Below are 25,559 nucleotides of genomic sequence, written 5' to 3'. Positions count from 1 at the left end.
ACACATATTAAATGCAGAAAAAAAATCCCCATATTACCAAGTTTCTCCCAGTGTTTGAGGGCACACAGGCTTAAGGTTTTGGGTAAAAAAAATTATATTCATTGATGTTTACACTAATTGAAAACAACATGTTGAAGAGAGAAAAAAGCTCAGCATCACTTCCCACACCGACTGGATGCCTCCCCGACCCGGGAGAATTTCACTTCCGGTATGTATTCACAACAGCTTTAAACCCATGTACGATTAAGACAGCTTTTATTCTGACTGTATCGATCCCTCTGAGTCAGCATGTTGTGACCAGAGCAAGAATAACCACCAGCGACTGTCGCTCTATCCCTGTAACTTGGTATACCCCGTGGGAAAGAAATCCCACAGTTGTTGTGGTCGAGCATCTACTGAGTGGATGGCTGTATTCAGTTTCACGTGGGTGGGGGCTCGGGGAACCAAGTGTGGGACAAGTGTCTGTTCCAGCCCGTGTCTGCCTTCCACAGAAGGAATGGCATCATCCGATGGCATAATAATATAATAATATACTCTTTCCTGCTGGAACTCTGAGGCTGGCAACTCTGAGATGGGAAAATACCACAGGGAACTGTTTCCACACAATGGTTCTCCCATCTCCTGCTAGGGAGGGAAGGTAAACCAAAGGAGGGAAAAAATGTGGAGGGAGGAAGAAGCAGAGAGCCCTCAGCTGGGCTGAAAGCCCCAGATCCTCTCCAGTCACAAATGCCCATTCCATCAGCTAAGTCACCGAATATAGAGCCATGATGGTTCTGAGAAGCTGAGAATCTCTGGTTTTAAAGTTTAAATACTTTATTCCATTTTACTGTAGATATAAAAAAAATTTAACTACATTAAAGGAAATTTAAACCTTAATTCAGGGAAACCAGTGATCATCCATTACCCTAAACGAATAACAATTTCCACTTTCGTACAAGATTGTGACTATTTGAGCACCATTATTCCTGGTTTTCTCCACTGCCACTTAAAAAAAACAAACACAAAACTTCCAGTGATAATGTTTATTATCTCTGCAATTGGCTGAATCAGTCAGACTTGTCATTGAATCCTTTATCTTTGGCCCTAGAGATCATCTGTTTATAGTTCAAGCAATTTGCGTGAGTCTTGCCTTTAACAAATAGTCCCGTTACCTGGGTTTGTTCAGGTAAATAAACTGGCAGTAGGAATAATAGTAGTAGCAGTAATAATAATAGAAGCTAATACTAATGTATGATATGAGTGTCTCATTTAATTCCATGAGACAGATGAACTATCACTGTCCATGTATTACAGCTGAGGAAACTGATGCCCAGAGAGGTTAAGTAACTTGCCAGGGAAACACAGCTAGTGAGCAGTAAAGCTGGAATGCAAATCCAGGCTGTCTTGCTCCAAAGTAATGCTCCACATTATTAAGACGCTGACTGTGCATTAGTAATGTGACAGTTATAGCAGAACAAGCTAGTATATTGCGGAGAGAGAATCTAAATAAAGAGGAACTTTCACACCTTTCAGGCACTTCCTATATCAAACCTTCTTGCTTTCTGTTGCTTTAACTTTAATTGGAATGTTATTCACTTTCACCTGGGAACTTCATCTCTTTAGTACAATAGCCACCAGCCACATGAGATGACCGAGCACTTGAAATTAGACTTGTCCAAAAGGAGATGTACTGATTTCAAAGACAGTGTGTGTGTGTGTGTGTGTGTGTATGTAGATATATATATATAAAATATCAATAATTTTTGAAATATTGCTTATGTGTTAAATGAAAATATTAGTGTGACATTTAGAATATTTAAAACTGTGTGTGCGATTTGCAGTGTATTTCTACTGTACAGTGCCCCTCCGTTTTACTCGTTTTGTACCTAGCTCCTTTCAAATTCTGGAGACTTGATAAGGGGCCTGCCCTCCTGGGGTTTCGTTTTCAGGACTCATTTTGGTCATCTGAGGCTTCAAAGACAGCATTGAGCCGCTAAACTGACTGAACTGGGTTTATATAAGCGAGGGCTGTTCAGACCCGTGAAAGGAGGTGATGAGGAAAACATTTCCTTTGTCCGCTTAGCACCCGACTCCTCTGAAATTAAATCTCTCTGACAAGAACATGGCAGCTGTTCTGCCCTGTGACCCCATGCTTGATCTTGCCTTTTGAACCGGGGTGTGTGTGGACAGAGCTGGTGGGAAAATTTCTGCCCACGGGTCAGATACGGAATTCCAAGCTGCCTTTGAAATTCAGTTTTAGGAAACGATGCAGACTGTTCACGGATCCTTTCATCTGCTAGAGAATTCGAAGCCTTGGCTATACTGCTACTGTCAGCAACTGTTGTTGGTATGTCTCTTAACTGTCACAGGCCCAGGACAAGGTCATGGCCTCAGCTCTTAAGGAATTTGGGAAACCCAAAGGGAGGCAGACTTTCTGATCTATTAGGAAATGACAAACACTGAGTAATCGAGAGCTAGATTGATTGTGTGGCTCAGCCTCTAACATCCAAATAAAGCCAGAGAAGGGAGTAAGCTGCAGGGGCTACTATGTTTGGGGAAGGCCTTTTGGATTAAGTCAGTGGGCCTGGAGGCTTAGTAGGTATTGGATTGTTTTAAGATGTGGGTGTAGGTAGAGGAAGAAATGGATACCACATGGCCAGGGCGTGAGTCTGGGAGGTGTGGGGTATCCCCTGGGGATTAGTCACTCACAGGTAAGTGTGAGTGAGGTGGGGGCAGGGATAGATGCTAGGTACTGGGAGTCTGAGTTTGATTGAGGGGGAAGCCAATGGTGTGCTCTTGTACAGGGGCAGGGCAGCTGGATGATGAAAACCCAGGCTGACTGCTCTCAGGGACCCCCAGGGACGTTCTCACCTTCTATTTGATTACGTGAGGAAGTTGGCCCATTGGCACAGCATTAATGATGAACACATGTTTGATGAACCATTATGTAGCACTTTATTTTTAAATAAATACATTAATTGTTAAACAAATACACAATGACATTATGGCAAGAACCCATTTCCAACTTACAGTAATCTTTAAAGAAACATAGTAAGTTGATGATATGTAGATGTCAGGTAGATGTGGTAAAATCCTGAAGGCTTTCACATTACACATTACAGAGGCTCCAGAGGCCCTGAGTCTTCGTGGAGTGAATTTATCCAGTGGAGGCATGCAGGGGGGGTCGGACGGTGGAGCGCACAGCCGCAAGGAGGCCACTTAGCCAACTTTCAGGAGTGACAGCAGAGAAGAAACGTGAGAACCCTCCTTTGGGCCATTGTTCAGGCAGCTGTTTCATGTGTCAGCCTGGGTTCATCTGTGATGCCCATGTTGGATACAGACTCCTAGTGTGTGGCAATGGCTGTGTACGTTGAATGTGAGCAGGTACCAAGAGGTAACTCATGATCGAATGCTGACAATTATTGAGTGCTGAGAGTGGACCACATCCTATATACTAAGTCTCTGAATTACCTCTTTTATTCTTCACAATAACCCCATAAAATATCTATCATTATTCCCCCTCTTTTACAGATGAGGGAACTGACGCTTCGAGAGGTTAAGTAATTTGCCATAAGTCACACAGCTGAGATTCAAACCTAACTTTGTCTGACTGCAAGGCTTTTGGCTACCGTAGACTGCCTCATCACTGATTGGCGCTAATGACATTTTACAGCATGTTCTGCTGTCTCTCACATTTCTTCCTCATTTAACCGAGAATATGGGTTTCTGTGACTAAGCTTGGGATTTGATTCATCTCTCTAAGCACCAGAAACAACAGAAATGCACCAACTCATAAACTCCATCCCTAACCCCAGTGCAGCATATTAATAGACCTTATTCTGTGGTTTATATCACCATCAAAGTGGCTCTACTTGGCCCTTTAAGAAGCTCATTAATCACTAAATATAGACCACCACTTGTTCTTTTCAACCCTCTGCATGTTTCTTCCCCCCATTGTGTGATGCCATCTGGTGCTATGAGATCATGCTTTTTGTGTTCCTTTTCAGAGAGCGAGATTCATGGCTCTCTAAACCCAGAAAGCCAGTTAATTTCAAAGTTTGCAAGCATGGCTTTGAAAAAATTTGAATCTAATGCCTCCTTGTGGATTTTCACAGTATCACTCTTTACCAAAGCATCACATGGAACCTCTATCTTTTACCACCATCGATGTACATACATATACTCATCTTTTTATCAAAAGGACCTAATTTGTCTTTTGTAAGCCATCAAGAAATTGCAGGTCTTTTCCTGTGCGGTTTGTGTCAGGTTTCATTGTACCAGTTGTACGTGTAGGTTGTAGGAAGCCAAACCTTAACAGTATACTTTCCTCTTTCAATCTATCAGAATTCCCGCTATGACAACGGAACAAGTGTTTAAGAACAAGGAGATAAAACAGCAAATGGCAGGCCTCTGACACGGCCGCCTATCTGTCCTTCATTCCCACTTTCTCTCCTAATTCTCTCCAAGGGAGTGGAGTGCTGCCGTTGTAGAACATTTTCTTGCAAATTCAGCTAAGGAGCTCTGGGCTCACTAGACTCCCAGTCTTAGCGATCTTTGAGAGCAGCTTGTTAGTACTGTCCAGGGCAGACCTTGCCATTCTTCCACCTCCTTTCTCCTGTCATTTCAGGGATCCTGCCTGTTTAGATGTAGCTTGGGAGCCTGGTGGGGGAAGAAAGGTAACGTGGTGATATGTGCACTGCTTACCTCATTCCTGGCACCAGCCAGACTCCCTTGGGGAAGGGGAGAGCACAGGACAGGCTGCTCACCTCCTCTCTGCTTCTCTCCCTGCCTACTGGGATCCGTGCCTGTTCCCAGCAAGGGGCAGAGGAGGAGTGTGCCCTGAGAATATTTGCAAGGATGTAAAAGGGACCCACACATTTCCTAGCACAGGAGTTGTTCCAAGTCCAGCCCTTCTGAGTCGAGAAGAAAAATGTCTCCCCAGTCCACACCCCATTGTCAGCAGGAAGTATTATACTTACTGAAATTCCACTGATTAGAGATTTATTTTCATCTATAAGGATTTTTCTTAACAGCTGCCAGGATTAAAGGATTAACATTCACCCACATCTCTCTGAAATCAATCTAATCAGATTGCATTTATCCCGAAGCCCGACCAAGATGATTTACAATGACAGCAGGAAGTTCTGTTGTGTTTTAATTTAAAGGGAGGGTAGATACTTGTACGGGATTCAGGAGATTTTAAGGGGCAGATAGGCCCATATTAATTTATGCAATAACAGTATGGGTTGGGAGGGAGGGTAGGAGAAGGTATTAGATAAAGCAATGGGTACCCGTGCCCATTTCAGAATATTGTGCCTCGGGCTGGCCATGCAACCAGGAAAGGGAGGGAATTTTTCAGTATTACCCTTTTTCTCAGGACCCAGAATCCAGGTCAGTGAAATTCATATAAAGGACTTGCATCAGCTGGCCTGGGGTTAGACGGGCTCTGTGGGTGGTCTGGAGACCCAATCACCATCTAAGCCACCACGTAGAAGTTGCCTTTATGGAAAAATGTCTTCTGGTTTCCAGATAACACACTTCCTAATGAACTTTTTGATGCAACCCATTTGTGAGTTAGAGATTGGATTCGATTCAGGCACGTGTAATTTATCTGTGTTAGCTTCATGTTTCAGGCTGGTTTCTCCCAAACATTTGTATATGCTTAGGCCATTTCTCTTTTGAGGAGTTTTGCGTTTAGTTAATACAAACTCGGTGTCATAACACAATTAGGGGAGTGTAGCTCCTTATCAAATTTAATACGTTAAAAAATGAAACACGATTTAGAAAACTATTTCACGTTTTAGGTTTTTACCATTCTGACTGGCCTCTGTCTAATGAGAGTGATCAAGAGATTCCCAGCCCCTCCCTCCTGCCGCCCAGCTGTAGAATGCATCGCTCGGCCTCAGGTCTCCAGGATTCTATCAGGAATGCAGACTAGTACATCACATTTCTTATTTCCTACCAGGGATCGCGCAGCGGTGCACGGCTATCAAGTACCACTTTTCTCAGCCAATCCGCCTACGCAACATACCTTTCAATTTGACCAAGACAATACAGCAAGATGAATGGCACCTGCTTCGTGAGTATTTCCTGAAGGGGGTCAGGGAGGAACGGGTATCTCTCTTAACAACAACAAAAAGTATTCCCACCAGCCTTCGCAGGTTTGGACTGAAAGAGGCTGTGCTGATCATGCCTGGACCCCTGAGCCAATATGTCAGAGACTCAGGGAGTCATCTCACTGTCCCTTGGTCACAACTCCTTTGCACATCAAATGTGTGAAAATCAGGCACAAGGCTGTGTGAGACGGTGCGCCGTGTGTGTATCTGCCCTGGTGGCATCTGTTCACAACTGGCTTCCTAAGTCTTTTCTTTAGCAAGCCCTCAGGTATTAGGACCTGCAGGTGTAAGGACATGCTCCACCACTCGTCTCAGTAAACCAAAGGCGATCACCCCTAAGGTACTCCTATCTTCATTTTGTTTATACAGTATTAATGTTAGCTACTGTGTCTATTTCTGACCTTGTATTTCTGCTAAAATATTTTTATGAGTATATGTCATAGTTTTCTCAGAGGGTATCTGTTACCTCTTCATTCCAACAGCAGATGCTAACCTTTTACACTGTTAGGAAAATGTAGAACCCTAGAAAAGATCACGTCACGAGATGCTTAAGAGGGCTGATATTAATATTTACTTGATAACTGTTGATTTATGCTACTTGGTGATAGATAACTCAGGAAAGCAAAAACTAGACTGAGTTCTTTACAGTGTTTACCCTAATCAGGTGTTGACATTGTTGTTTTCCAGTGAAATAAATAGCAAAGACTTCAGTGATCTTGTTTGGTGACTAAAACCGCTGCAGAAAACCAACCAAGCAGGGTCTCATTTTCTAAGTAAATCTCTCTGCGGATCAGAAGGATCTGTTTTGAATCTCAAATGCATAAATGGAAGCTCCATTGCCGTGTCTAATAAACAAATGTTATGATTGGAAAATTTAGAACTGGGAAAGTGATTGGTTAAAATGGGGTTTATTTCTTAATAGTGTGACTTCCTGAAAGTTTGTTCTTACTGGCTGATCTTTTTTTTTTTTTTGTATTTTTCTGAAGTTAGAATCTGGGAGGCAGACAGACAAACTCCCACATGCTTCTGACGGGAATCCACGCAGCATGCCCACTAGAGGGCGATTGTCTGCCCATCTGGGGCGTTGCTCCATTACAGCCGGAGCCATGCTAGCACCTGAGGTGGAGGCCACTGACGCTCTACTGCTGAGCCAACCGGCCAGGGCCCTTACTGGCTGTTCTTAACAATCATTTCTCAGCAGATCTGAGTTAGTCTAATCTAAGCCTTCTTATACCTTAATTCTTTATGAGCATGTTTGGAGTTCTTCAGTCATCTGTCTAGAAAGCCCTGTAGTCACCAGTTTTAGATCAGAAAAGATTATCCTGACAAAGAACCTCATCTCTTTAACAGTTTGTATTCTGTTATTCCCAGCAAGACAATATTTGAGCATTCTCTCTTAGTCCTTTGTGAGCTTCTCATGGAAAGATGCTTTTAGCAGTCTTGTGCATGGCTCTTTCTAAGAAAATCATACTTGCTGATCTGTGCCATGGTTAGCAGAGAAGCTTTAACATGCCTCGTACCAGCACGAATCCCATGCAGATTACAGCTGACCCTTATGCCTTTGAATGGTCATAGAAAATAACACTTGACCCACAGGGAATTTAGGGGGTTGTGAGATATATACTGACTGACCTATATTATTCCATTTCCCCTGCTCAGATGTGGATGTCTTAAAAATACCCTTCACATTAAACTCAGTCCCTTTAAATTATCACTGCTCCTGGCCCCTTGCTTTCTGTCTACTATTCCTTTAAGGAAGCAATGTTCTGCTCTGAGTTGGAAATGAAAAATGTCCTTAGAAGAAAGGGCTGGTTTATCCATGTATGACTAGGAGCTAGACTAGCTCTACTATCAGCAGCTACTATAATCTACCCTCGATGGAGCACCCCTCAGATGGCCAACAGCCACATGAACATATAATGAGGTGGCAGCTGCCTGGTCACTCCCCCCTCAGTAGAGCAACTCACACATCAAATGGTGGGGTACGCCCCTTGTCTAAGCCCCATGTGCGCACAGGTGTGCCCATACTTGTTGACTGTCCCCAGGGACTAAAGACCTATCTTTAGGATCTATTGTTTTAAGAAGGGGGTCATAGAAATTTAGCTAACAATTTTTAAAATTAGCTTTGTTAAAAACAAAACAACCTCCCCCCCCCCCCCCAAAAAAAAAAACACACAGAAAGAATTAAAGATAGCAGGACGATTAGGATAGCAGTCAGAGTGGAAGGGTGTCCAAGTATTGATACATGCAGTCGGTCCATCCTTTGGTTTTGCCCAGAAGGCGGCTATGTTCCTGGCCCAGTGATCACAACTGTGATCTTGTGAGAGACCAAACCTGGCAGTGGTGTATACAGTGGGAACAGCCCCTCCTTAACCTGGCAAATGGGTGCTTGGGTGTAGGGCCCGTGTTTAAGGGGAGAGGGCAGTTGTGAGCAGATGTCACATATGTGCACTTGGGCTCTATTTCCATCACCACAGTTGCCTTTACTTCATCAAATCCTTTTTAAAAAATCGGCAGGAATAGATATAAATAAAGAAAAGAACGTGTCCCCGCGGTGCTCAAGTGAAACTGTATTTCACTATAGCTCACTTTTAGGCTCCTTCTCTAAAGTCATGAATTACAGCCCTTGCAGTGGTGGTAACCTACATGTCTATTGCTCTTTATAGGATAATAAAGATCTTTTGCAAACCTACCTTGCTCTCAGTTTACTAAGTAACTCGCTGTCTGTTACCAGAGTTGACCCTGCGCTGTCCTCGACTTGGTGTGGACTTCTCCATGGACTCACAGAGGGTGACTCTGACCCCTCGAGTTGTTACACCCCATGTACCCTCTTAGGAAACACCTGGGAAGACAATGCCCTAAACCACCTCAGCTTTGTCGCCCTACGCCTGTCCGTGTTCCTTATTAATATTCATGACATACATGAAACTCTTCATTCCCAGTGCCTTTCCTTCCTCTGCTTCTTATGCTGGATGTCTGTTTGTGTTTCGAGATTAGATTTGAGAAGAATCACTGCCGGCTTCCTGGGCATGGCTGTGGCTGTCCTGCTCTGTGGCTGCATCGTGGCCATGGTCAGTTTCTTCTGGGAGGAAAGCCTGACCCAGCACGTGGCCGGCCTGCTTTTCCTCATGACAGGTAGGCGAAACCCCTCAGCTGTCTCTTCCAGCAAGAGCGCAGGCGGCTCTGTAGGCAGTGAAATTCACATTGTTATCTCGCCATTTATTTTGTTTTCATTTGACAGAAAAGTGACCAATGGTCGATGGTCGTTTGGCTTGGGTGGGTAATACAGCGTTTAAAGAAAGAACAGTGTTAAAAATGCTTCCCCGGTTTCTTCAGTGAGGCCCGTTAGAAGGTTAGGTGGAAATGTCTTGGGGTTGATCCCCATGTGTCAGCTCTCATTTTTCTGTTCCATTTTTTCACACTGCAGCCCAACCCTGACCCAGACTCTTGGCAAACAAGGAGCCTCAAGGAGAGAGAGGGGGATAGATCAGCACAGCCCATCCCCCCAGGCTGAAAGTCAACCTCAATTACATCTCTTAGCGATGGTGTCATTGGTGTCAGTTTTACACACAAAACATTCACTCATTTCACTCCACAGTGAGTTTCTGAGGACTTACCATGTAGCGGACACTGCTTTAGGTACTAGAGACACAAAATGAAGTAGGTAGACAAAATCCTTCTCCATTTTTTGCTGAGGTGAGACATAAACAGTTTATGAGAGTGAGAAGAGCTATGAGGAAAATAAACAGGGTGGACTAGGGGACCCAGGGAGGCCTTGCGGAGGAGGGGCTTTCTGAGCTGCATTGTGAGAAGCAGTAAGAAGACTGGAATGGCTTAGGGGAGGGAGGGCAGACAGGGGAGGAAGGGAGAGTATCAGACGAGAAGCAGGATGTAGCTTGGATTTTAATCGACAGGTGATGGAAGCCACCAGAATGTTTTAAGCAGGAGATTGGAAAGGGAGTGCTGTAGTGGGGGGTAGTTGGAGACAGGACCCTGGCTTTTTTGATGGGCAGGTGAAGGACATTGTTGTCTAAAAAGGAGTCAGGATCTGAATTGATGGCTAACACTGACTGCAGGGAAGAACTCTTTCTTTCTGTTCCTTGATAAAAAAATTAGTATATTCATGATCAGTGAATGCCAAATTAAGTTTCACGAAGTATGCTCAGTATCAGAACTAGTATGACTCTAGGTGTGCAGCCACTTTGAATAAGCTTATTTCTACTAACCTGGACTTCTGTTACTCAAGTGATGGCAACTGGGTTTTCTAGCACTTGTCACTCGAGCCTTGTTAACAGAAGGCAGCAGCGCCCCTCTGTGGCTGAACCGTTTTCTTGATGTCTTCTTTTCAGGGCTGACAGGTAGGTGGTGCTTTGTTTTCTGGCATGGTCAACCAATCAACCTAAGAAACTCCCATCTGCCCCTTTCCCACCCTGTGAGTAACGTGGGTCATCATTGCATGCATCCCGACAGAGCATTTAGAAGTCTTATGGCCCCTGAAGAGTTAGTTGTGAGCAGAAAGCCAGCTGAGGTCTTCCAGATAACACCATAGCACAGGGAGGCCAAAATTCCAGTTCCTGCGGTTAGGGAGGAGGATTTGAACTCTTAAGACCAGTCATCCGGTGCTTGCTGAAGGGATTGACTGAAAATCCAAATTATAGAATAAGTGGTTGGGCAGCAAAGAATCAGAGGCTGTGCTGCCCAGAGGATTCCTGGTGGGGCTCAGTGGTCATTAAAAATCTTCCCCATTTTCTTCCCTCCCTTTATTAGTTGAGTTTCCATTTTCCTGACTCTTAGCCCCTTCCCGCTGCAAGAGTGGTTAGGCCCATATCACATCTGCTGGTCAGGAAAATGAGAGAAGCTTGGACAACAAAAGCCTCAGAAGTAGTTCAGATATACCTCGTTGTATTGCTCTTCACTTGATTGCGCTCCACAGATGTTGCTCTTCTTACAAATTTAAAGGCAAGACCCTCCACTGGCCAAAAGATTACAGCTCACTTTATTGTGACACTCACTTTATTGTGGTGGCCTGGAACTAACCTATAGTATCTCCCAGGTATATCTTCAGTTTTTAAAGGACACTTTTAATATGAGTAATACATGAATAATTTGGAATGCTCTTAGCATATAAAACAACTGTTAGCGAGAAAAAAAATCACAGAGTCATAAAAGCCAGGTCTAGTAAGTTTTCCCTGGGAGGTCGAGGGGCTGGTTTGGTATTAAGTGAACGGAGGCCTGGAGTTCAGCATTGGGTTGACTCTGAGAGCAAGGAGCCACGTTTCCTGAGACCTTTCTGGCTTTCCTGCTCAGCCCTTATCTCTGATCTACATGTGGACTGATCTACATGTGGACTGCCAGGCTAGCGCAGGGTCCAGAGGCTTTGTCATCGCAAGCTCCTGTGAAATTGTTAAACCAAACCAAGCAACAGCCACAAAACAAACAAACAAACAAACAAACAAAAAAAAACTATAACAATCAAAACAACCCTAGAAAACAAAAAACCAACACAAACTTATAAACTTGAAGTTGATAGTCCAGAAGGACTAAGAAACACAACGTTTTTGGAATAAAGGGGGGAAATTCACTTATAGATCCCACCACCTGAGAAATTAGATAGTTTAATTATTTTTGTTGCCCATGTGCTTGCCTCATTAAAAGAGAGAGTGAGAGAGAGAGAGAGAGGGAGGGAGAAATGTTTGCAACCATCATCACATGGATAGTATTTAGTGTTTTGGGCTTCCACTTAACATCATAACGTCACCATTCCCCATGTCACTACATTGTTCTCCACTCAGTTTTAAATAGCTGCGTGAAGTGGATATGCTGTGTTGTATTCATCTGTTCCCTTACTGTGGGTTGTTTTATTTTTCTACTACAGATGCCTCTTCATTACCTTTGTAAACACCAAGATAATGACATTAATCCACTGCATGAGATAAATTAGCTGTAGGATGTTCACATGCAATAATGGGGAAGGAGAATCATAAGGGTTAAAAGGAAGAAATTGATTTTAATTAAGCAGAAGTGTCTTCAGCAGCCCTTGTCAGCATCACTCCCACAGATTGTCGATGCTAAACTTAGCCCCTTCTGATGTGCTGGCATCTTCATTCTCCACCTGAACTTATTAGCCAGACCTTGGATGGGGAGCACTGGCGATGTGACAGTCTGAGGTCTTTTTCCTTTTGCTTTATTGCATACAGACCAGACTGCTCTTAATTACCCACAAGTGGAACTGCTGCTGCCAACAGTCAGTTCTCATCAGGGAGCCAGGTTCTCTGCTCTTTCCTGCCCCCTTTCTCCTTTCTGGGGCCTCTCACGTGTCCTCCATGAGGACCAGGGCTAGGCCTCACACCCCCTAGGGCTCCAAATGTAGCTCTTTGACTTCATGTCCTCTGAGGTAGCACACGTGGCCACAGAGGCATCAAAGGACAGAGGGAGCAAGCCACTCACCTTCCAACTGTAAGCTGCTGCCCGTTACTAGAACACGCTGCTTTCAGGGCAGTGTATTTTCATCCACGTTAAATGATGCGTTTCATTAGATAGCCATAGTCATAATTATGATAATTTGTTATAGATATAAATATTTTAAATGCTTAATTTATTCAATGCAAACTTTTTTTTTATTTTTTCAATTACAGTTTATAACCCACATTGTTTTGTATTGGTTCCAGGTGTACGATATAGTGGTGAGACAATCACATACTTTACAGAGTGCCCCTCCCCCCCATATTTCTAGTACCCACCTGGCACCACACACAATATTGATTCTTTTCCCCCGCGCTGTACTTTACGTCCCCATGACTGTCTTGTAACCGCCAATTTGTGCGTCTTAATCCCTTCACCTTTTCCGTCCAGCCCCCAACCCTCCTCCTCTTTGGCAGCTGTCAAGTTTGTCCTTTGTGTCTGTGAAGTCTGTTTCCATTTCAGTGCCAATATTTTTAAATCCAAGTTTCCTGTCTTGTTCTCGGGTCTTTATTATCTTTTAATCTACTGGTCCTCCTTGGATGAGGTCTCACTGCCCAGTGGACTCATTCACCTTCACAGGCTGTGCCCGGGGCAGCACTCTCAAGGAGGTGGGGCGGTCCAGCCAGTGTCCTGACAACAGATAAAGTAGAGACAGAGCACAGGATGCCCCAGGAAAGCTCAGGGACAATTAACACCCAAATTAGGCTATTCATTGCTTTGCTTCAATGCATTAAAAAAAAAAAAAAAAAAAAAAAAGACTGGGCTGTAGTAGCTGTATTGAATTATCTAGGGTTATCCGTTGATTATGCTTAAAACTACAGGTCCTTAATGCCTTATCGGAAACCCTTGGGGTCTTGTACGTTTTGGAATTCAGGATTTTAAAGTTTTCTTTTTGTAAGGTAACATGGTGCATATATTATCTGCTACCTTCAGCAAGGTCTGAAATCAAACACATTAACATGTCTGCAGCAAAGCACATCCTAAGCTGGATCGATAAGGACTATGAATGGTCCTTTATCCTTCTGTCCCATCAGGTCAGGTTTTGCCTTTTAATGAGATTGTTGCACACTTTCAGGAAAAGAGTGGATGTTTTGGGGACTTAATAATTGCAATTGTGGGTGTTTTATTTACTTTTTTTCTTTGGTTAAGTTTTGTCTGTCTCTATTACGCCCGCCCCGTCATTAGTTGAGATGATTTAGGAATGGCTTTTTAAGCCATTTGTGTGAAAAGTAGCATGAAGCATTTTTTTCTTCTTCTGGAATTGCAAAGAGACCAGAATGATGGGCAGGTCATAGTTGGAAGGAATGAAAAAATAAATAAATAAAGTCAATGTTTATACCTTTGGGCATTGCAATTATGTTATTTATCAAGCAGGCTAACCCCGGTGAAGTAAGTTGCTTCTTTCAGCCTTTTAAGTACATCAAAGGAGGGTGGTCCAGAGAATGGGCTCAGTTACCCTAATTACATGTTACCAGCTGGCCACAGGCACCATGGAGATTTGGGGGAAGGAAATTAGGTGCATGATGTTGGATGGCAGCATACATTTCCTTCTGTCTTGACTCCAAAATATCTTTTCCAGCCCTATAATTTTGTGAGATCATGGTATTTTCTCATTAAGAATATTGGCAGAAAACCTTTTAATATTTTATAAGAAAAGTAGCTGCATCCCTGGCTTTTCAGAACCAGCTATTATTCACCCTTTTGAAGATGCCACCAGCAATAGCTGGGACTGAGCTTGGGACTCAGGGAGCTCTCTCCCTGGGTGCCACAAGCTGGGCTGAAAGGTATCAGTGGTGGCCACCCCTCGCAAACTAATACACATGAGTACCGCAGGGTGTACGTAGGGAACCAAAATGGAGTTCCACAGTATAGAATTGATCTAAGATTTATAACCCAGGTACAACGAAGATGCTTCCATCAAACAACACTTTTTCTTGGTGTCTCTGAAGTTAGATGGTTTTATTTTTATTTTTTAAAAATATCTTGAGTGGCTCAGGCCTCTTTGACAAAGGTTTTGGGAATGATAGAAACAATGCTTTGCCTATGCTCAGTTTGTTTTCTGGAAGTGATCTGAACAGCCCTGCCCATCCCACAAATGATGGCTGTGGTGGCTATGGATTTGTGGACTCGTTAGAGACATGGGCCTCTGAAAAGGAGGAGCTCTCAGATATGCTTTTTTGTTTATCCTGGCTTCCCTCTCACTCACAACAACTTCAGGGACATCTAAGAAAAAGGAAAAAATGACACTAAAGAACAGCCTGAAGGGGCATTTTTGGGAAGTGGGAAGCGCAGGTGGGGGCATATTTGTGGGCTCATTGTAACCCTTTCTATGACCTTCAGCTGAGCAAGTGAAGACCTCAGAAAATAAAGCAGGTTTTTTTTAACAAAGTTTGATGAGTGCACCATTCAAAAAAGAACTTAAGTGGCACAAAAATGCACATAATATTGCAGGATAAAATCAATGCAAGTAAATCATAAAAATAAGACAAGCAATCAGATCCGCAGGGCAAGATGGATCCAAAGGTGAGCTTAGTTGCAAAAAAGCATGCCGTTCGGGTCCTGCCTTCTGCCCATGGTGGGCCACAGATGTAGTTTGAGGGAGTTCCAGCTTTCTGGCAACTTGGTCAAAGAAAGACATTGTAGTAGTGACCTCATCCACAGTGCCCATGAAGTGAGCACAAACCAAGTGCCCAGGAAAAGCATAGCCACTCATGACACCGAGGGCAGAGAAAATTAGCCTCTTGGCTAAATTCTCAGGTTACACTGTGTTTTTTTTTGTTTTTTTTTTATAATCCTTTCTATTCAGTTATGAACTGGAGGTGTTATGCTAAACTTCATTTCACCAAAAGCAATTTCATGGAGTTTACAGGGGAGAGGTGCTAATAAAATCAACGTTTAGAGTAAAATCAAAGGGAGTATGCAGAGAATGAAAAACCCATGACAATTGTTTTTCATTTAGTTGCATGTTACCAGATCTGAAATCACTAGGCTGTTTTGGGACATGTTCTTGCTCTATGCTGTATTTCGGAATAACCGAATCACAGATATTTGACATGGTAAGGGACTTCAGTAACCAAGTCTTCCATTAAAAAAATATTTTTTTAAATTTTATTTGTTGATTTAAAAGAGAGAGAGAGACCTAGCTGTTGTTCCACTTAGTTGTGCATTCATTGGTTGGTTCTTGTATATGCCCTTCTTGTATGCATACTGAACCCGCAACCTTGTCATATCGGGACAATGCTCCAACCACCTGAGCTACCAAGCCAAAGCTCCCAATTTTTCCTAGATGAAGAAACTAAGGCACAGTAAGGCTAGATAATGTCAAGGTCACACAGTGATTAGTAATGGATTTGGGGACCAGAAAACACATTTCCTGTGCCCCATCCCAATGCTTTTGGACATCAAAGGATACTTAAAAGTCCAAGTTTGAACTCAAGCTTTCAGAGGTCATTAGAACCACATTACTTGTACAAAGCCTTGCTTTTGCCTTGCTTTTAGTCCTTCAGCTGGGTGCAGGCAGTTAAATGCAGAATAGAGTTGCTTTTCTTGCGAACAGGTCATTTTTCTATTATTATATTGTACCTGTTAATACTCCAAAGGTCAGTTTTTTTCTAGCTGCCTTATTATTCTATTTCCAGAATTCATTAGAAGGACCTTGTTATATATAAACACTGTCTTTGTTTCGGTGCCAGTGAAAACATTCATGTAGATGTAAAAACATTTGCTCTTCACAAGATTTGAAAAGAGCAGGGGAGTATTCTTTTCTGCCTGGTTCATTCCTTTATGAAAGAATTATTTCTATCATGATCTTTCTTCAGAGAACTCAAAGGGATGTGTTTGCCATTATATTCTTGAGTAAGAAATCAGAAGATAAGATTGTATCCTTTGTAGAAAAGTAATCACTTTAGAGTTTAAAAACAGAATTAGGCAGAGTAGGAAATATCAAATTATCTCAGATCGAGCATCTCTTTAAAACATTTCTAAATGAACTTTTGGAAAAGGATTCAGGTGATGTGCTCTTAGGTGACTTGAGTGGAGGCAGAATCCCAGCACTTAAAAAAAGTTGCCTTCATGCGGTCTTTATTTCTTCCCAATTACTGCCTGCTCTGAGTTTGCTTTTCTGGTAGTGTTGCTGATCCCTAAAGCTCTATTTCTAACGCTTTCTGTAGTTTTAATGCTTTTTTTTCAGTTCCCAAATCTGTGTCTCTGTTTACTATGGAAAGGCTGAACAGATCCCTAAGGTTACCAAAACAATTCAGTAGCAAATAGGTGCAGCCTCCACTGTGCACACAGATAAACCAAAGAAGGGAGAGGAGATGTGTAAGACTCGGACCAGAACTGGGCATGCCCAGACGTCACTGGGGGCCAGTTTCTGTTTTCATTACCTGTCTTCAGCTTAGCAGCAGCCTCATTCTGATGCCCTGCCCGTGCAAGAGAAGCATCCCTCGGGGTCCATTGTGGTGGAATAGGAGCATCTACATCCTTGGAGGATAACTGGAATACTAAAAAGCCTGTGCTTTGGGATATTTTTTAAGTCAGAGTCCTGATTTTAGTGGAAGGACAATTAAACATGCACGTGTTTGTATAAAAAAGTAAAATGTTGGGTCTTTCCCTTTTCATCACACAAATTCTGAGTGGTTTAAGTATATGATCTCCTTGCTCAGCTATTTTTTACATCGTTTCCAACTTCCTGGATTTGATTTGTATTATTTAAAAGCTTTTATTCATTCATTAAAAAAGCAAAAAAACCCCCACATAATTTGTTAATGCTCTGGTATGGGCCAGGCTCTGTGGCTTAAAACATGATTTAGCACTAGTAAAAATTAATTTTAAATATTATTTACAGGCAACATGACAATACTAATGCTAATGATAACTGAAAAAGAAAGCGGAATTTGTATGATGATTGCAACTATATAAAAATATGGCAGATCAAGGTATAGAACGAAGCAAAATGAAGACTTAGGTTTGAGTGGTTATAAAAGAGTTTTGTCCTTACAAATAATTAGAATTTTTATTGTTTTTAATAACAAAAAACAAATATAAATTTAAATATACATATTATTTGAGCCTGACCGGGTGGTTCAGTGGATAAAGTGTCAACTCAGTGCACCAGAGGTTGTGGGTTCGTCCCCCGGTCAGGGTCTGTCTGAGAAGCAATCAGTGGGTACACAATTAAATAGAACAACTAAGTGGAACAATGAGTTGGTGCTTCTTTTCCCTCCCCATCCCTTCCCATCTCTCTCTCTCAAATCAATGGAAAAACAAATTTTAATTACATATACATACCATTCAAGCAAGATAATTCGGAATAACTCAAGCTATTAGAATTTTCCCTGTGCTCTTTGCTCCTTTATCTCCACTGCCTTGCCTACGATCTGGCACATTAAGGTTTTGCCAATCATTGCTGAATGAAGTCATTCAAGTAAAAAAATTGTAGATCCTGTCCTGGCCGGTTGGCTCAGTGGTAGAGCGTCGGCCTGGTGTGCAGAAGTCCTGGGTTCGATTCCCGGCCAGGGCACACAGGAGAAGCGCCCATCTGCTTCTCCACCCCTCCCCCTCTCCTTCTTCTCTGTCTCTCTCTTCCCCTCCCGCAGCCGAGGCTCCATTGGAGCAAAGATGGCCCAGGCGCTGGGGATGGCTCCTTGGCCTCTGCCCCAGGCACTAGAGTGGCTCTGGTCACAACAGAGCGATGCCCCGGATGGGCAGAGCATCGCCCCCTGGTGGGCGTGCCTGGTGGATCCCGGTCGGGCGCATGCGGGAGTCTGTCTGACTGTCTCTCCCCGTTTCTAGCTTCAGAAAAATACAAAAAAAAAAAAAAAATTGTAGATCCTTTATAAATTTGGAATGATTACCCCGTTAATCTGATTGTCACAAAGGCCTGTCTGGCATTTTCCTTGTAGCAGGCAAAACTGTAATTGATCATTCTGTTCTCTTTGTATTATTTATAGGAATATTTTGCACCATTTCTCTCTGCACTTACGCGGCCAGCATCTCCTATGACTTGAACCGTCTCCCGAAGCTAATTTATAGCCTGCCTGATGATGTGGAACATGGCTACAGCTGGTCTATCTTTTGCGCCTGGTGCAGTTTAGGCTTTATTGTGGCAGCTGGAGGTCTCTGCATCGCTTATCCATTTATTAGCCGGACGAAGATTGCACATCTAAAGTCTGGCAGGGACTCCACGGTATGACTGTCCACACTCAAGTTCACTGCTCGGTGGCCTGTCAACAATGCGGACAACCCCTGAGGGGAACAGAGTGGAGTTCGCCTTAGGATCCCAAGCACAAAGCGGTCTTTTACATTCCAACCTGTTGCCTGCCAGCCCTCTCTGGATGACTGATAGAAACTCATGCAAAACCTCCATACCTTTCTAAGGACAAGACTACTGTGGATTCAAGTGCTTTAATGACTATTTATGCTTTGACTGTGAGATATAGGGAGCTGTGCCATGGAACATTTCTAGGTTTAGAAAAAGAGGAAATTGCAATGGAAAAATTTGTACGATTTCCACTTATTTCAGAAAGTTTGTATATAACAATTACCTGAGAGTCATTTCTATTTGCAAAAGGAATCATAATGAAGCAAGCATAATTTTCTTGTCATTGCACCATGCTTGTTAAATTTTAATGCAGCGTCTTCAGAACTTGTCCTCATGGTGTCTTGATGTGTCAGCACCAAGTGTTTGTGGATGTTCCTTGTCACAGGAAGATGCTTCTGTTGCCTTATTTATTTATTTTTTAATTGAAGTCTCTTCTCTGTCTTTGTACTGGAATCAAAATCATAAGGAAAACAGATCAACCATGTAAGAGCTAATCCGTGATACTATGCAGGATTGTTGGAAGTCCTCCTTGTTGTCCATCCTCTGTCTTTTTATGTTACCTGGATTTCTGCATTAAATGACTGCCCCCTTGTTACCCTGGGTGTGTTTTCCTGTCTCTCAGTTGCTGTGGCAGCCGGTGTCCCAGCCATACAGACAGAGGAGAACCTTGTTTCAATAAGACTATTATTATGCCTTACTAATTTGCTCTACTTCGATTAGGTTGGTCATTATTATTTATCTTTTTGTAAGTCACAGCCACACACTTACTATGGAAAAAAGATGTCATTTTCAAATTTCTTTTAAAACCTTACCATAGTATTTAAAAGTTTCTTATCTCTCTCTCTCTCTCTCTCTCTCTCTCTCTCTCTCTCTCTTTAATCATCTGGCTGTCTTTAGCCAGTAATGAGAATATAAAGTCTCTGCCTTTCTCCCTGGACCACCTAGGCCAGTAGATTTTAACCGTGGCTGCCCATTAGAATCATCTATACCTGATTTCTTCAATGTACCTAAACTAGACCCCATCCCAGACTGGTTGACTCAGAATGTCTGCAGCAGGCCCTGGGCTTGAGCATTTTTAATTTTTTTTTTTTTTTACTCAGTGAGAGGAGGGGAGGCAGAGACAGATTCCTGCCGGCACCTGGACCGGGATCCACCCAGCAAGCCCACTAGGAGGCTTGAGTATTTTTTGAAAAAAACATCCCAGATAATTCTTATGTGCAGCCGGGAATGAGAGCCACTGCTCTGGGCCAGAGGCTGCTGTTACTGCTTTAGCAACTAACATTTGTTTAGCTCTTACTTATGTCCCAGTAACGGGGCTATTTTTTTCCAGGTATAATTTCATTTAATCCTTTCCACCTCTGAGGTAGGTACTATGATTTCATTTCCCTAATAAGGAAGCAGAGAATCAGACTCAGAACGTTTGCTTCATTTTGGTCTTCAGTCCTTTTTACGTGTGCGGATGGATATAGTTGAAACGTTTAAATCCTTCCATTGTGTTTCTGTATCTTTAAATGGGAGGGTGGGCCCTGGCTCACTTCTAAGCTTTTCCTTTTAACTCCAACATTATCCTCTATTCTAATAATAAATTGCTCTTTAAAACAGGGGAAGATGCCAAACTCAGAAGTAAGTGGATTTTAATTTCACAAAAGAGACATCTTTTCTTCGTTTTAAAAACTGATTAGGTAATCATAAAAGGATAATGATAAGCTACCTTCTCCCTTTCCAAATAAAGTGTGATTTCCAAGTGACAGTGTCCATATAATGTGACGTAGGCCCTTTGGAAGAGGTTAGATCCCAGAGACACAGGAGCTCTCCCCGAGGCCGGTGGGTATCTCCCTGCCAATCACTCAGGCCGGTTTAATAAACCTGTCCCTCTGGTTGAGATCAGAGATATACAAAAAGGGGCAATTATTTTTATTTATTGCTTATGTGGGAAATTCTCAAAGCAGGAGAGCTGTTTCTTTGAAGTCTTCTTTAAAGATTCCCCTAGAAGATGTCGAGACTCTCAAACATTTATATTCCAGCCGACAAAGCAGTGTCTGAGGGACTGACTTTTGAAGTTTCTGAGAAGCTACCAAGGGGTTTGGGGTGAGAATGGAAGAAAGCCTCTGAGTGACAGAAGGTTGAAGGGTTCACGCACCAGAAAGATTTGCCCAGAAGGGGAGAAAGTTCAATTAGGATTCAAACGTGCTGGTGAGAACAGAACCGAAGTGAGCTCAGAGCCAGAAGCTCTGTAGGTCCCTGGCTTTCTATCTACTGTCAGAGAAATGTGATCAATGTTTCCTAAGACCAGCGTTTGGCCCCCAGTCCTCGGGCTTCTCTTAGGGTTATTTTCTTCATTGGCATGTGAATGAAGACAATTGAAGTGGCCGCCCCAGTCCTGCCTGGGGCAGAATAATTTATTGAGACCATTTGTTTTTCCTCCTGCTCCTTGTCCCACTTCTACTTTGCACACCTGTAGCCAGACTGTATTTCTTTGCCTGGGTTTGTGTGTGTGTGTTTTGTTTGTTTGATTTTGCAGGGCAGAAAGCAGGGGCAGCCGAGCTCATTTAAGTGAAGACACAGTGGGTCTGGAAGGGAGGATGAGCCAGGCTGACTTGTGGACTAGCAGAGCTCAAGGGCATCCCAGAGACTGGTAAGAGAAAGGGGTGGCCCCGGCCAGTTGGCTCAGTGGTAGAATGTCAGCCCTGCGTGTGGAAGTCCCGGGTTGGATTCCTGGTCAAGGACACTCAAGAGAAATGACCATCTGCTTCTCCCTCCCCCTTTTCTCTCTCTCCTTCCCCTCCTTCTCCTCCCGCAGCCATGGCACAAATGGTTAGAGCAATTTGGTCCCCATCAGCTGCTGAAGATGCCTCCATGGCCTCTGCCTAGTTCCCAGCAACAGAGCAGTGGCCCCATATGGGCAGAGCATCGCCCCCTAGTGGGCTTGTCTGTCTCTCTGCCTTCCTGCCTCTCACTTAATTAAAAAAAAAAAAGTAAGAGAAATGTGTGGCAACCACATGATTAGCGGGGCCTCTGAAGGTATCAGTGAGGCAGGATAGGCAGACGTTAGAATTTTTGACAAGTGCAAAAAGGGAAACTGAGACAGTCAAATAGGGCCAAACAAGTCAAGCAATTTACAGCCAGCTTAGTGGATCGATCTTATCTTTCCTAAACCGAGGACCCTTGAGAGCAAATGGTCCACACTTCTCTTCCCTAACCTGACAGTAAACAGCTTAGATCACCCTGGTCAGGGAGATAGATAACAGAGACCCCATCATTGCCATTAGTGCCAACCAAACCCAAGGATGGATAAAGTCAGGGGGGAAAATACCAAAGAAACCCAATTAGAACCAAACAAATCCAAGGTAGAGGCAAAGCTGACCAGAAAATGACTCTGGTCCCTGTATGTACTCATTTTGGTACATGAATATATTATTAAAAACCACTTGGAGAACTGATAAATATTGTGTTGAAACCCTGCCCTGAGACGTCCCCTAGGCTTTCCTTTCAAAAAAGAGAGAGAAAAACCCTCAAGACAAAGGCTGCCAACTCAGGCTCTCCTAGGATCACGCCCATGCCTTTTTGTTCTCAGGCATGAACTTACTCTTAAACGCTACGGGTTCTCACAGGACTTAACTAGGGGAACAACCAGCGGCAGCAGCTCGTCCTGGGCTAACATCCTGAACCTGTCCCCAGGCCCCCTTTTCTGTGACATTTCTAGAGAGCCAAAGCAGCCCTGCCTAGACTCTTTCCTGTGACTTTTTCTATCCTAAGCCCTTTGTTTCACTATTCCCAGCTTTTATTTTATTTTATTTTTATTTGTTTATTTATTTAAGTTGGGGGAGAGAGAGAGAGAGAGAGAGTAAGGGAGATGAGAAGCATCAACTTGTAGTCGCGGCACTTTAGGCATTCATTGTTGCTTCTCATATGTGCCTTGACTGGTGGGTTCTAGTTGAGTCAGTGACCCTTTGCTCAAGCCAGCAACCTTGGGCTTCAAGCCAGTGTCCATGGGGTCATGTCAATGATCTCACACTCAAGCCTGTGACCCCATGCTCAAGCTGATGAGCCTGTGCTCAAGCCAGATGAGCCCATGCTCAAGCTGGCAACCTCAAGGTTTTGAACCTGGGACCACCCCAGATTGATGCTCTATCTACTGCACAACCACTGGTCAGGCTCACTATCCCCAGCTTTAATAAACATACTCTCAAAATCACCTGGACTCATTATTGTGAATTCTTTCTTGCACTAAGTCAAGAACCCACACACTACAGGCCAGCCTGAAGCAGACCTGCTCTGGGCCCGGTCCCTTTCCAGTGACATCAGGACCTTAGAGAGAATGACTGTGTGGGACGTACAGGAGTACTGAGGTCCTTGGTACAAGGCTCTCATGCTCCAACCACGAGCAGCAGAATGAATGGGCTGGGAGGGACCAAGCATCGGAGTAAAGGGTTCTTCAGTGATAGCCAGTCTGACCCTTGGAAGGCTCAGGGACATTGGCACAAGTCTGTATGTGTGTGTCCTGAGTAACAAACGGGGACAAATTCCCCCCAGTCCTGCAATATAGAGTTTTGAATAGAAAGTGGATCTACACCTGGGATTGTAAAGTAAGTATCATGTCCATCTTCTACATTAGACAATATTTACAGAAAAAAGAGGGCTTTATAGTAGGCCCCACAGGCCCCTCCTCTTAGCAATGTCGTTCTAGGTTTGTTTGCAATGTTGGAACCATTGCTGCGCACTCTGAGGGAACCCTACCCCCTCCTTCTTTGGAGCACCACGGACCCTTAATAATCAACAGTCCAGGATGTGGAAAACTTGCATAGAATGTAATTTTTCCATAAAAGTTATTATATCTTTCTACAAATATTTACTGAATGCCTACTATGTGCCTGGTACTATTCTAGGCACTTGGGAACCAGCAAAGAAGCAAAACAGACAAGGGTTCTAGCCTTAGTGAAGCTTATTCTAGTAAAATGCACTAAAGTACAAGAAAAAAAATCAAACACTCTTTCAAACCCTAAGTGTTTTCATAAATCCAGAATTTATTTGATATTACATTTTCATTGGCTGTACATTTTACTTCATATCATTCTTACTAGACTTTATCCTCGGCAACATAAAAAGTACATTTTTTTTTTAATTTTTGCCCCTTAAAAGACTTCCATTTGAAACTTAAATCTGCAAACAACAAAGGTATACTTCACAGGTAAGCCTCAGTTACCTGAGCTCAAAATGAAGAGGATCCTGGAGACTGAGGAGGCCACAAGGTCAAAAGAAACAACTCAATGGGGGTCTGGTGAACGTGGGGTGCTAACGCTGCCTGGTCACTGCCTCTGGGGCTCCGTTCAGACTGTTCCCTCTGCTGGGTGTGCCCACTTCTCTGCCTGGCTCAGGCTGACTTTCCCTTGTGACTCAGCTTCAACACAGCGCTCCTGGAAGCCTGCCTTGAATGTGTTACACTGTTTTAACCTTTTTCCTAACTGGTTATGCTGAATCCTGATCACCCGTTCACCCCTAATTGAATCAAAGACTGTTCTAAGGTAGAGACTCTGTTTTGTTCGTATATTGTCTCCAGTGCTTAGCCCTGGAAAACGGGTGCTCATAAATCTTTGTGGAACAAGTGCATGAATTCAGAGTCACAGAGATAAACTCTCATCTTCCCTGGACTGAACACCTTCTCTTAGCATTAATTTTAGGGAGCCCATAAAATATATAGAGTAGTAAAATAGGCTAAATAGAATGAGAATATGACTTGGTAAGCAAATAAGCCTCATTAGAATAATCAAAGGGGCTATTAACCCAAACCCAGATATAACTTGGAATGCATTATGAACTAAGCACTATGGAACATTTATCTGATGGCTTACAGAGCATTCAGTTAGTAACCCCAATATGGTTTTACACCTCAATTTAAAGCATACCATTTATGTTCAGGTATATTTTAAATCTCTAATTGAAATTCTGAAAGGACTGCTTTGAAAATGACTTCCTTAAAATGCAAATAGCTATACTGACCAAGAACCCTTTTAAATTGAATATTTGAACTTCTCTGAGCCCCTGTCCTTTCACCAGAAGGAGAGGAAGTTCTCTCTGCTTCAGGGCAACCACCAATGCTTGAAGATGCTCAGGGAGCCCCATTGCATACTGGGAACATGGCTAGCCAATATATTTCCTCTCCATATGCAACCTGTATTTTGCCAGCCTTCAAAGCAAGATTTCTAATGGTTTTCAAGTCTATTAGAATATGTCTTCCTGAAGCTTCCATAGAGGAAAACAAATTGGTTGGCTATAAAATAATTTTCTGTCTTTATTGCCTATTTTTTTTCCCTATCAACGTGTAAGGATTATAAAATACTTCCTGCTATGTGTAAGGCCTTGGCCTATTCATGGGTGTCCCTCAGGTCCTCAGGTCTTCTCTTAGGGTCCCTCTGCAGATCAGAACTAAGAGGAGACGGTGGGGCTGGAGTGGGAAGAGTAGTGGGAAGAGTAGTGGGCAGTGGAGCCGGTGAGATGGCCACGAGGCTGAGCCTGCTGACTGCTGTAGGAAAGCTGGGCTCTATTCTGGCAAGAGGAAGCGGTGAGAGTATTTATAGAAGCACAACGACATGATCTGATTCCCACTTTAAGAATGTCAGTGTTGTACCTGATAGAAAAGGATTGGAAGAAGCCAAGAATGGATGTGAAGAAGCCAGTTAGGA

The 25,559-nt window shown here is 43.2% G+C and overlaps 1 protein-coding gene across 1 annotated transcript in view; it reads left to right on the top strand.

The window, feature by feature from the left end:
* Positions 1 to 19,474, top strand: part of TMEM178A (transmembrane protein 178A) — a 47,455-nt gene extending 27,981 nt beyond the window's left edge. Inside the window, exons 2-4 of the mRNA XM_066372396.1 lie at positions 5,945 to 6,058; positions 9,093 to 9,230; positions 18,509 to 19,474. Of these exons, the coding sequence (XP_066228493.1) occupies positions 5,945 to 6,058; positions 9,093 to 9,230; positions 18,509 to 18,750 (494 nt within the window). The 3' untranslated portion in view covers positions 18,751 to 19,474. The remainder of the gene's footprint in view (positions 1 to 5,944; positions 6,059 to 9,092; positions 9,231 to 18,508) is intronic.
* The last annotated feature ends 6,085 nt before the right edge of the window (positions 19,475 to 25,559 follow it).

The sequence above is a fragment of the Saccopteryx leptura genome, chromosome 3, assembly GCF_036850995.1.
Source record: "Saccopteryx leptura isolate mSacLep1 chromosome 3, mSacLep1_pri_phased_curated, whole genome shotgun sequence".
Lineage (NCBI taxonomy): Eukaryota > Metazoa > Chordata > Mammalia > Chiroptera > Emballonuridae > Saccopteryx > Saccopteryx leptura.
The sequence above is the reverse complement of the archived record's forward strand: the minus strand, read 5'-3'. Positions and strand labels throughout refer to the sequence as shown.